At 42.3% G+C, this 12604-nt stretch overlaps 1 protein-coding gene across 4 annotated transcripts in view; it reads right to left on the minus strand.

Annotated features, from left to right (window-relative positions):
• Positions 1-12604, minus strand: part of LOC104356310 (integrin subunit beta 3 binding protein) — a 35832-nt gene that overhangs the window by 1989 nt on the left and 21239 nt on the right. For 3 of the 4 annotated variants that reach the window (XM_042785502.1, XM_033008754.2, XM_033008753.2), the window contains exons 6-8: positions 11684-11777; positions 9600-9659; positions 1120-1173 (exon numbers count right to left, since the gene is read on the minus strand). In XM_042785502.1, the coding sequence (XP_042641436.1) occupies positions 1121-1173; positions 9600-9659; positions 11684-11777 (207 nt within the window). In that variant the 3' untranslated portion in view covers position 1120. The other variant, XM_042785507.1, reaches the window with a different exon arrangement.

Here is a 12604-nt window from a genome sequence, read left to right on the forward strand (position 1 = left end):
AAAGCGGAATGCTTGTGTCTGAGCTCACCCTGCACTAACAACTCGGTTCTAACACCTTCCATCAGCTGTAGATCTACGTTCCTCAGGTACAAAAATTAGAATTCTTCAACCTTCCAAAGGAGAGATGTTCTCACACTATACATGGGTATAACCTGCAGATACTGTCATCCTGAGAGGCTTCTTTGTCTCACAAGACTTTATGAGCAGTTTTCTGATCACAGGTAACACCCGACGACAGACACGGTCTGTCGCTAACTGGGCTTTTCCCTGCGACACTGGAAAAAAGAAGAACAGCCAAAGGAGGAAGAATTTAAAACCCCATAAACCGGATCTTGAGGTGTCAATGTTGTTTTCTGCTTTCTGCTCTGGGAGTGCTGAGAAAGTTGACACGGTGGGTGGATCAGCAGCCAGCCCAGCCTGTCTGAGGAACAGAGGAGCAGGAGCAGGCGATGCTCTTCCACCTGGCCCAGCTACCCTGCGCCTCTCCCCCTCCTTTCCCTCTCCCCGTCCTTTCCCTCTCCCTCTCCATTTCCTCTCCATCTCCCCTCCTCTCCCTCTCGGGAGCGGGGCCCAGCAGCCCCTGGCTGGCTGAGCTCCCCCAGCTGCCAGGAGCGAGCCCAGGAGTGGGAAGGGAGGAAGGGTGCACGCAGCAGCTTTGCAGGAAAGCAAAGCCTGAGCCCCCTGGCAGCGAAGTACCGCCCGTCAACAGCACAGCAGGGTTGCAGTACGCAGCCTCCAGGGCAGCAGTCCTGGCATCATAATAATATTCTGAAGCACACAAATTTCCTTTCTTTCCTTACATGTATTACAGCTGAATTGCCATTCTTGAAAAAATACCTCGTTAGAAACCAGCAGCGTCGACAAGGAGAAATGTGATCGGATGTTTTAGAGTGGGACAGAGTTTCTACGGATTCAGTATGTCATCTCGCTTAACGAACCAGTAACAATACCATATTCAGAGTAACAACTGTTTTCCCATCAAGCTATTGCAGTCGACTGCAGGCCTACATGCCAGAGCAGTCTGCAAAGGTCTTCAAACAAACCACCTCAGCCTTGTGATTGTACCACCCGTATGTGGAGCCGTGGAGAAGGCGTGGAGCAGAGCGAGGGGCTGCTTACCTCAGTCAAGGAGCGCCGCCAGGAACGCAGAGCTACTGGCAGTCTGAACGTACCCTGTGGAGGAAGAAAATCAGTTTTGATAAACAGAACAATGGTGTTATTACAGAATTTGTGAAAAGCCCTGCACAAATGGGAGTTAAAGAAGTGACCGCAGTGGTTAACAGAACCCCTTTTACTTCATACAGTTACTGTGTCTGTCTCAACAGTCCTTCGGGAGACTGCCTGTCACTTGTGAGTGGATGCACATACGCTGTACCGATACCAGTGATGACAAAGCAGAACAGAATGTGTTACGAGTATCAGAAGCTGGTCCCTCCTTTTTCATAATAAAAGAATAAATAAAAATCTACAAGGACCACATCAGCAGATTCAGCAGAACGCAGTGAAGGATTGCATGAGAGGAACAACCATCCCCTGAGTCCTCTGAGGGCAAAGGGAGAGGTAACCCCACCTGAGCCCCGACCCCCAGGAGGGCAGGGCCAGGGGCTGAGCAGGTGGCTGGAAGAGGCAGAGGAAAAGCGTGCCGGGGCAGAAAGGCACTTGGGGAATGAGAACACAGTGGGAAGGGGTCTGGAAGCAGGAGCATCCGAGTGCCAAGATCGCCGAACGGCTCTGGCCGCAGTACCCGGAGTGTCTGCTGATGGCTCGTGCTGCATTTTGATTCCACCACCACAAAAGGGTGAAGAGAGAATTCAGAATTATTCACTTTATAGTGAACACAGTGAGAAAAACAAGCAGATATTTACAGTGGCTTCTAGCTGGAAAGACTCCTCCTGCGAGGAAAGGGGCTGTGTCTAAACCTGGATGGAGAGAGGCGTCGAAGCCCCCAGAGACACGGGGGGGGGAGGACGTTCCTCCGTTCCCCTCTGGCACGCCGTGACGCTGTAGGTGTCCCACGCCTCGGACCTGCCCCTGGCTCTGACCTGAGGTGCCAGGGACGTTCCCTGGAGCTCACCCAGACCAAGCCAGAGGTTCTGTCCTGAGCCAGCCCTCTCCAGAAAACTGGCGTGCGATTCAACTTTGCCTCAGGTACATCTTTTCAGCCTTATACCAAATGAATACCAGTTGCTTACACAAATTCTCATCACAAAAATACCACTAACTACTGCTTACAATGGGAGACCGTTCAGTCTTGTATGATAAGTAACAGAAAAGGACTAAGATTTAATTACAAGTTGGTTTCTTTGTACTAAATGCGAGTTTCTAGTTCAGTCTTTATGAACCCTTTCATCCCTGATTGCGGCATTCTGACGACGCAACACTTAAAGAACCCAGAGATGCCAAAGCAACCGTGCCAAGACCTGCATTGCCCTCTGCGAAGCTATCTTAAAAAAGGTAAGCAGCTCAGATTCATATAAAACATCATTAACTCAGCTTGCTTTCCAAATATATACCATGACAGCACGTTTTGACAAAACAGCCCTATTCATAAATATTCATCCAGATGGCATTAAGATTTAGATATTAAGATCAGCAAATAGTATGATTTATCAGTCATACGCTTCAGAAGCTTACAACGCTCGTTGTAGCACTTCAAGCTTTTTTGTTTTCTTAGTTTCGTCAGGGTTTTTTTGGTGTGTGAGCTAATGAAGATCACGAGTTGCGCTTAAAAAAACCCAACAAAGCCCCACCGACCCTTGTCTTGATATTTTCACGTGCAGAACTCCGAAATTAGATAAACGGCATCAAAGCAAACTGAGCGTTAGCAAAACTGCCGGATGAAAATCTGCTGCACCCAGAGCAGCTGGGAAGGGATCTGCGGAGGCGGGCGGGCCGCCGGGGCCGCCGCACCAGCGGGGCCTGGGGCAGCTCTCCCCTCTGCCGCGGTGCCTCCTGCCCCCAGCCCGCAAAAGCCTTAAAAGGGCAGAATCTTCCCAAGTTTCTTTTCCCCTCCTACTTCCAGCGCCATTCCTTCCCAAGTTTGACTGCTCTAAAACATTTACAGATCTAAAAAGCAGAGGGGAAAAAAAATGTTCACCTGTCAGGTGATATAAAACCAATCTTCTACTAAATGTGCCAGAATAATTTTTCTCCACCTCAACCACAGTTAAAGCCTTCAGTCTATTCATTACTGTCTTTTTATAGTATTTTTATTTAATAAAACCTATTAAGACTACCATACAAATCTCTTTACTTATGCTTTTATCTTTTAACTGATCAATTTTTATATTGCTGACATCCCTTCTTCACCATTTGCTCATTTAAAAATTCATAGTATATGAGCTATGTCTCTGGAGAAAACGTCTATAAAATTTGTTACAGCTGGCAAATGTGTATGAGTCAGTGATAGCACATGACTAAATGCTTCACAGAAAATAAAATTTGTTTCTGTAGTAAGCAGAACTGTTTAAATGTTATTTATTTTTATGTTTCAAAGAAAATATATTGTGAAGTGCTGCATTGATTTAATACGCAACAATGTCTGTGTACACGCTGTACAAGGAAAATTTATGAAACCTTTGCACAACTCCTTTAATTGAATTTTCCAAATCTCTCACCACACACAAATAATCAATATCTTCTGCAGAGAAAACCAGTCAGAATTATTACAGTCTTTCTTTTCAATTTTGTTGTCATCAGCACATACAGAGCACCTGGATATTTGTAATGTCTGGATAGCAAGTTATTTACACCTCTTAAACATATAATTGCTACTAAGTGAGTCCAAACTAATGTTTCTTTTCTTTTTTATTTAAAATAATTATATTCATGGGAGAACGCAGTATTTATTCTCAGGTAGGAGTTGCTACATGTAGCTGTTGAAAGAACTACAATTCTTTTTAATTTTTCATTAAGCTTAATACTCTAAAGCCTAGATCCACTAGAATTAAAAATTAATAGCCATTGCCTCTGTAAAAAGGTACGTACGAAAATAGAGTATAAACACAAGTGTGAAATTCATGAAAAAATGTGGCTGACACCTAAATCTAAAATGCAGGTTGACAGTTCTATATGTATATATGTCTGAGGCCTATAGTCATATGTCTCATGTGCATTTCTGTATCTGCCACAAAAGTTAATAGCTTAATATTTCATCTACATAGCAGAGGATGTTAAATCATTGGAGAGGTTTGCAATTTGCCCCCTTCCTTCCATCCAAAAAAGCTTATCGTGCCGGTGACCTCAGACCCAGATACTTCTCAAATCTCAGGTTGTATTTTAAAATACGCACTGTTAAGGTGCAGGTACAATCCGACAGATCCCCGGCCTGCCGGGAAGGAGCGAAGCACCCGGGGGTCAAACAGAAACCTGCCCGCCAGCTCCTTTCCTTTCAGTAGCATGCCTTCAGCAGAGAAGATCACTCACTTGTCCTAGGAAAATCACTAGCATTGCAGATTTTGGGTACTAGGCCAAGAGGGTTTTGCTACCTATTCTAGACTGTAAAGGACTTTGCGTGGTCACAAATTAAAAAAAAAAAAAAAAATAAAGACAGCTTGCACAGGATGAGAGAAGGCGTACAGTCAAATTTAGCCTGAGCAACAACAACTTTTAATCCACACAATAGAATAGAACACACTCCTCTGCTAGACACGCTTCGGGGCCACCTCACGATTAGTTTTGATTGTAAATGCAGGAAAGCAGAGCGAGTTCTCTGGGTCTCTGCATGGGGACATTCAAAATAACTTAGGAGTAAACAAAACAGGTGAGGTGCACTAAGTCCTCCTGTGCTCACGCACACTCACATGTTCAGCACTGAATTAGTCTTAATTCAGTTGTGCTTAATGCAGTCCCATTTGCAAGTCTTCATGCTGAGGTGTAACTTAAAAATGTAACCGAGTTGAACTTTTCCCCCATGTCTAATGGTAGAAAAGCCTTATGAGCAAAAATACAGACAGATCAGCCCTGGGGCCCCCGACAGCAGAAGGACACGGAGCTGCTCGAGCGGGGCCAGAGGAGGCCACGGAGATGCTGGGGGGGCTGGAGCAGCTCCCCTGGGGGGCCGGGCTGAGAGAGTTGGGGGGGTTCAGGCTGGAGAAGAGAAGGCTCCGGGGGGACCTTCGAGCGGCCTCCCAGGGCTTAAAGGGGGGGCAGGAGAGGTGGGGAGGGACTCTGGGTCAGGGGGTGGGGGTAGGACGAGGGGTGACGGGTTTAAGCTGAGAGAGGGCAGATTTAGGTGAGATCTAAAGCAGAAATTCTTCCCTGTGCGGGGGGTGAGGCGCTGGCCCAGGGTGCCCAGAGCAGCTGTGGGTGCCCCCTCCCTGGAAGGGTTCAAGGCCAGGTTGGATGGGGCTGGGAGCCCCCTGGGCTGGGGGAAGGGGGCCCTGCCCGGGGCAGGGGGGGGCACTGGGGGGGCTTTGAGGTCCCTCCAACCCAAACCCTCCTGTGATTCTATGACTCTGTGATCTTCCACGCAGAAGAGCAGATGAACAAGGCCAGATTCCCTCCAGCATCACATAGTTACGATTTCTTGAAGTTGTCTCACCAGTGACATAGAACATAGCCCTCAAAGGGATCACTCATTTCCATGGGCTGGTTTCAGCTCCAGGGACTCACCTACCAGCTGGGAATGTGCGCAGAGCCTCTGCCCAATCTCTCTTTTTAACCTCTGCCATTCCCCTGCACCCTAAAGGCCTAAGTGGTGCCAGTCACAGTGACTGCTCCCCTGGAGGAAACCCTGCAAAGTGCTGCCAGACTGCAGCCCCTCCGTGCCACCTTTGGCCACAAGAAGGCCCCTGGCCCGTGGTAAGGGCAGGTACGTACTCCATACCACCACAGCTACGTTACAGATCTAGTCCGTGTGAGCCTCATCGCTGGCCTCCGCAGCCTTGGGCATCCAGACTTTTTGGTACTAGGCTGACTCAACTTAAATGCAGTTGAATAGCAGGCTCTAGTGCATATTTTTGGACCTTCAGAAAATATTCATTCTTAATTCAATGTCTGTCTTGGTTTCACAGCCTGCGTAGGCCAAGAGGGTAACTCGTATCTTGGTTGGATGCAGGACTTAAGTGAAAGGGTACTGATGACCATCACTTCTCTTTCAAACACCACGTAGGCACATTAACTCAGAGCAGACATTTCTGATGCGTGACAAAACACCAAACCTGGCCTTCAGTGTTAAGAATTCAAGTAAGCATATCGCTCGCAAACACGAGCTCCAAGTCTCCACCTAATAACAATCTATTTGAAAATAAAAAAAAAAAAAAAGCCTTTCAGCATCATGGTTGTTGCTTTTAGAGGTGAGGCACACCACAAAAAGGCTGCTGGAGAGATCCTGTCAAACTTTTGCTGGAAAGAAGCCTAGGATTTAACTGAAGGGACCTTGGTAAGAACTAAGGAACTGCAGTTTGTGTCAGCTTTAGCAGCTTTTCCCAAACAGATGAAAAAAACCAGGGAAGAACTGAGCCGCAGAAAAGCCTCTACCACAAATGACTCGAAGAAGGACTTGCACAAACAAGAGCATACGGTTCACCCTGACAGTCAGCTCATGTACTGGTTCTTACAAAAGAGGCCTACAGATTTGTTAGATAAAAAGGCCTTTCCCAGTACCTAGCTCCAAGTGCAGCATCCATCTCATCATTTTCCTGAAAAATTAGTATTTGCTGTAAGAAAAAACAATTGTGATATTTTTTCCATTTGCTGAGAAGGAATGGAAATTCTGGAAAGAAACTCAGTTTCTGAATAAATTTACTTGTGAATTCATTCTGTTCACTTAATAAATTTCTGCTTAGCCAGTTCACGAGACTTACTGTTCCCAGAAAAGGCATAATGACATTTCTTCTCTGCAAGTGAATACAAAGTTGGGCTGAGGTAAAAAAAAAGGGGGGTTTAGGTTACGGTTTTTACAGTCAGAAAAATCCAGATATGTTCCTGAAAATACACATCAGAAGTCGATGCATTCCCCTTGCCCTGAGAAGGTCCCAAAGGAGGAAGAAGTGAGGGGATGCGAGACAGACACCCGAGTATGTCTAAAGGTCAACAAATTTATTTTACTTTATTTGAGAATGATGTAGAAATGTATTGTAAATTTGATTTACCCTCACTCACAGCCACCTACCAGCAGTCCAGACCCAAGCTATTTAGCTGCCTATACGCAAACACCAATACAAAGTCCAAACTCACTGACATGAATTGGGATAAACAGTGGAATATTGTAATCTTACAATTTCATCTGTTTTGAAAAGGAACTCTGCTTATTAAGGAGGTGTCTATATTTTTCACTGTTTCTGAGATGGGATTTTATGTTTCACCATATATACAGTCTTCAAAAAATTGGATGGGTGAGTGGGAACTCAGTAGTACTTGGTCCCTAATCTCACCGGTTTTGTTTTCATTAGTAATTTCAAGTGAAAACCCATCTAGCTAACCCTGATCTAGTCTGTTGGAAAGCCACAACTACTGTTGCAAAGAGCACAAACCCCAGTCACCTACATTAAAAACAATATGAAATTTAGGAATGTTTAAAACTAAACTTGATAGGTGTGATCATATTGGCCCATGGGCTTGGCGGGATGAACAACACAGAAAAGAAAGTATTTTTTATTTCATTACAGGGTACAGTCTGAAAATAGTTTTCCTTAAGACTGCAAGTATTTGATCTTCTATAACACTCTCTTGTTGTTTCTTACTTGGACAGTGGATGGAGTCACGGACATGATTTATGCCAGTGTTTTTCTTTTTGGGAAGCAAAGTATCACTATAATTTCTAACAACCAGCTTAAATAGCCTTCCTGTTTAGAATGTTATCTTCACTCCTTGCAACTCTCAACCTATTAAATTTTCCTTTAAAATATGCGTATCGCAACCTACACATTTATTCTCAACACACATAAAGCATACTTTGGACTGCAACATACCGAGTAGATTTCATCTCTTGGCAATTGCTTTACAGTTTGCTTACATTCTATTCAAAAACATTTTGTTTACTGTAAATGCTAGTCATGGACAAACAATGATGCCATTTTTTATGCTGGTCACACAAAATGATATACTGAGTTCTACATAATGCTGCTCATTGAGCAAGGAATGTTTTGTATTAAGTTGTTTTAAGTAGAGGTTGTTTATGTAAAGTAAATAAATTTCATGCCTCACCATGTGATGATAATGTGACATTCTGTCTGTATTAAGCCACAGAACAGTCATAAGTTTTAAGTCTTGAGCATAATTAATTGAAAATAATTATAAAAAAACACATCTAAAACTAAAAGGCAAATTAAAACATCTCCAAATGCTTTTCTTTTATCACATACTTATTCACTCATACTACTGTACTTTCAAGATGGAAAAATCTAATTTATTCTTTATTAAGGCAAAATTGACATTGAAACTTAATCAAAATTGGTCAACTTAAACTCATAATTCTATCCTGCTTTCACCAAATATCTCATTTCTCATCTTACAAGTCTGGATATATGTTTAGCATTAGGGGCTAGTTTCTAGAGCAAAGACGGAACTATAAATATATATCCTGGTGACCATTAAAAAGCAGTGCACAAAGGAAGCAATGACTGTTTAAATCTGCAGTGGCCCATGGTGAGGGGCCGTGATCGTCTGAACAGAAGGACATAGGGAGCTGTAAATCAGAAATAGCAGACTGCACAAATGAGCCAAATTCTTTAAAAAGTGGTGCCACTCCTTTTCATTTTATGGTAATCTACTGGAGCCGAGGAAACTCAAGTTTGATCAATTTTCTTTCCTTTAAATGAATTCCCTGCAGCAGAAAAAATCTGGGTCCCTGGAAGAGCAGATAGAACCAAAATCAAAGGGGCTGCTTGTGATACGAGGCAGTCCTGCTGGTTGGGACAGCTGGCAGACAGAGCAGTGGAGGTGCCACCACTGATTTTGATTCTGGTTTTGCTCTATTTTAAGACAGAATGCATGAAGATAACAGAAATAGCAGCATATTAGTGGTGACTGCTTGTTGATTTTACCGGGTATGAGAGAAAAAAATAAATTTTGTGTGTAACCCCCCACCACCTTCCCAGTTAGACAAGGCACTAAAGTGGCTCTGTGGGCCACACTATATTAAATGCCAGCAACTTCAAATATTTTCACAGCACTAGTTATGAAGAAACCTAATAGTTAGGATTTCACAGTCCCCTGGAGTGTGCTAAATACCTCACAATACATACAAGGTGAAAAAGGTTTTGCTGCAAAGACTGTGTGCTACTTGGTTTATATGCTGAAAATGCAGCGGGAGGGAGGAGAGTGAGGAAGAACAAGGCTAACTGCTCTACATAAAGGTATGTAAACTCTCTAGGTTCAGACTGCACTTATTTCTAGACCACGCCTCAAGTGCAAGACCATTAATGATTTCTGCTCCTTGCACAGTTTCATGGAGAAATATCCAATACAATGAAAATAGCAGAAAAGATGAAATTTATATTTGAGTAGTGCAAAAGTTTTCAGAAAAACCACATTTGAATATCAGCATTTTCACATACTAAAGTTTACCCAACTTCTTTCAAGTGGAAGGAACTTGGAATCAACTAAAAGGAATCATCAAGACATTTGTTATACAAGATTTATAAAAAGTTTCTTACCTTGGGCAGGAAGTTTTCCATGGTTTCTTTTCAACAGCTGCAGTTCTTCTGCTTGACTCACTAGTGAAGAAATAAAACTGAAATCAATAAATATTGCCCCAGAGATTTAAAAGAAAATAATATCTATGCTGCCTTTTTCACTTTCAAAGCATATGTATTTCTCTTCAAGTGGTGACAGAAAACTACTTACCTATGTAATTGTGCTCAAAAAAAAACCCGCAAAAATTTTCAAAATTAACATAAATTTGAGAAGTTGTGCTTACCAGCCCTATACCACATTTTATTCCCATTTTTGTCTTCTAGTGCTCACATGGTGCTTTGTTCCTAATTCAGAGAGTGGGGGGAAAAGACGATTCCTTGCCATTTTGAAAGCAACAAGAAGCTAACAGAAAGAGCGAATGTAACAGAAAATGTCAACAGCAGGTCTGACATCTCATTCGGGCAGCCTTACTGCCCTATCCACCCTGTAGGGTAGTAATGTAAACACAGACTATTTTCAGGAAACTTCGTTTTGTATGAGAAAACATCTGGTTATATGCATTGCAGTGGGAACCAGTACCGTGTATACATGTGCAAAATGAAAACTGAATGTGCATTGGAATACAAGTCAGGAAAGAAATGGTAATTTAAACAACCGTAACTGCTGGAATTGTGTGTTGCATAAATTCCACTGCTTGGGCACATGCACTTAATGCATTAGAAGAGTCACAGTGCTCCTTGGTAAGGAAAAAAAACAAAACAAAACAAAACACTCTAGCACTTGTGCCTTTACCATCCACCTGTTTCCAACTGCGAAGTACCACTCCCAGTCGCCCTGGGCTTTGCTCTCCTACAGCTATTTCCAGTGTTTCCACACACTGCAGAAAACAGAGCAACCAGATAGGTTGTAGAATAACGTGTACCAGCAAAACATCACATTTGCTGCAGGTTAAGAAACTGTTTTATCATCTTTGCATGCCTGTCCAGAGACTGGACACAGGGAATACGTGTATGTTCGTATTCCCTGGTCAGATGGAAATGAGATTATCAGAGGTTGGGATGAAAAGTCTACAAGAACAATGTTACCTGTGAAAACCTTTGAGGAGAAGTAGTGGTAGGTAGGCAAGTGCAGTCTTACACACACCTGTACCACAAACAGGCTGTTCATCTCCAGATAAAAGGTGTTGCTATTGTGAAAACAAACACAGGAACAAACTGTTCTGAGGCATTAAGATCAGGGCCCCTTGGGTGCCCACGGCTACCTTTCACCATTTTTAACTCTTAAAGGAATGACCTGGTAAGTGTGATCTTTATTTCTCCTCCCTGAAAGCCAATAGTGTTTGTTTTGCTTTCCCCCCCCCCCCTAATTATCCATAACACAAGTTTTTTTTGCATTGTTTTCCCATCACATACTCCCCTTCTAGTTACAGAGGCAATTGGAAAAAGAAGTATGAACTCAGTTTTCGCTGCTGAGGATTCACATGTCCCAAGAACCTCTGACTGGGAGTAAGAATAAAGAGTTTCCTAAAAATGGACACATATAAATTAAAATCTTTGGCTTTCTGGGTTCTTCTGGAGAAGTATTACAGATGTGCCATCTGTAAAGTGCCCTTATCCCAAACACAACAAGCATCTGGTATGTCTATTATTTAAAGACACATGAATAGCAATTTTTAAAGCCTGGAAACCTATATTCAGCCTAATCCTCCTAACAGGCAAACAAACAAAACGACTTCCTTGCAAAAAGAGAAGAAAGGCAATGCAATCAAAGTGCAAATGTTTAGCCTAATCACTAGCTAACTACCCACTAAGTATCTAACTATTTACATAAGAAAAGGCGTTGCTCTTGCAAGTTTTTCCTCTCCATATGTGAGTTCGAGTTAGAAGAGTGGGCCGTTGGGGTTGCCTTTCTTTTAAGCCCCTGGTTGGGTGCACAAGGACATTTAAGGTGCATTTGTCCTGAGGGAGAGAACTCACACATCAGAGTCCCGGGGTATAACACTCCATTATAACACAGAGAGTGGAGTAGGACTCTAGGAGACCTTTGGAGTGATCATTGTTAAACTGTTATAAAGGGGATAAATATTATTGAAAATCCTCCTTACTTAGCACTTGGGTTTTTTGCACTTCAGCACTCAAGAGGCAAGAGAAGTCGGAGACACCAATAATATTTTCAAGCTCTCTACTGCCCTCTAAAGCCTGGAAAAAAAAAACATGATTAAAGACATTGTTAAATCTCATTCCCAAACTACCTACTTAGATGCCTACAGTTCATTAAAAACATCTGAAAAAAAGAACTTTTGGAAAGTTTCCATAAACTATAAACGATGCGTGACACCCCATCTCAAGAAAGTCAACGGGAGTAAAAAGTCTAAGGGTGTAAGAACACACGCTACTTTTGAAAATGGCATTCAGGTGCCTTTGAAAGTGTTACTTAGAAATCTCCTGTTATTTACTCTTCATTCGTAAGTCTTCAGCTGTTTAAACAGATTAACACTTGATCCCCAGAAAAGCAATCTTGGCACATGTACAAGCTTGCTCTAATATATTAGTAAAATAGATATCTACCAGCAGTTAAGATTCTGTTGAACACACTCCTCAGCATTTCATGTTAGACCTAAAACCATACACTATCAATCTCAGGAGAAATACGACGGATTTTTCAATAGGGCTTTCTAAATAAACATTTGAATTAAAATATTATAAATTAGTATCAGTCTGTTTTGTAAATAAAGCATTGTCAGACCACATATGAAAGTAAAATAAATCAATACAATACTTTGTGTGCACTGAATTATTTTTCAGATATTGATACACAGCAACGAACCTTGTGCTAAATTTATTCAGGAAACAAAATGTGAATAAAACAGAAAAGTGATTTGCATTTTAGCATGTATTAAACAGACTATTAAATGATGATACATTAGTGGTAAATTAAATAGTACAATCACTTCAACACAAAGGGATATTTAATCTTCAAGGACAGAAAAATCCATGCAGTAATAATTCATACTTCAAGTTATAAA

The sequence above is a fragment of the Tyto alba genome, unplaced genomic scaffold (assembly GCF_018691265.1).
Source record: "Tyto alba isolate M040663 unplaced genomic scaffold, T.alba_DEE_v4.0 Super-Scaffold_1000006, whole genome shotgun sequence".
Lineage (NCBI taxonomy): Eukaryota > Metazoa > Chordata > Aves > Strigiformes > Tytonidae > Tyto > Tyto alba.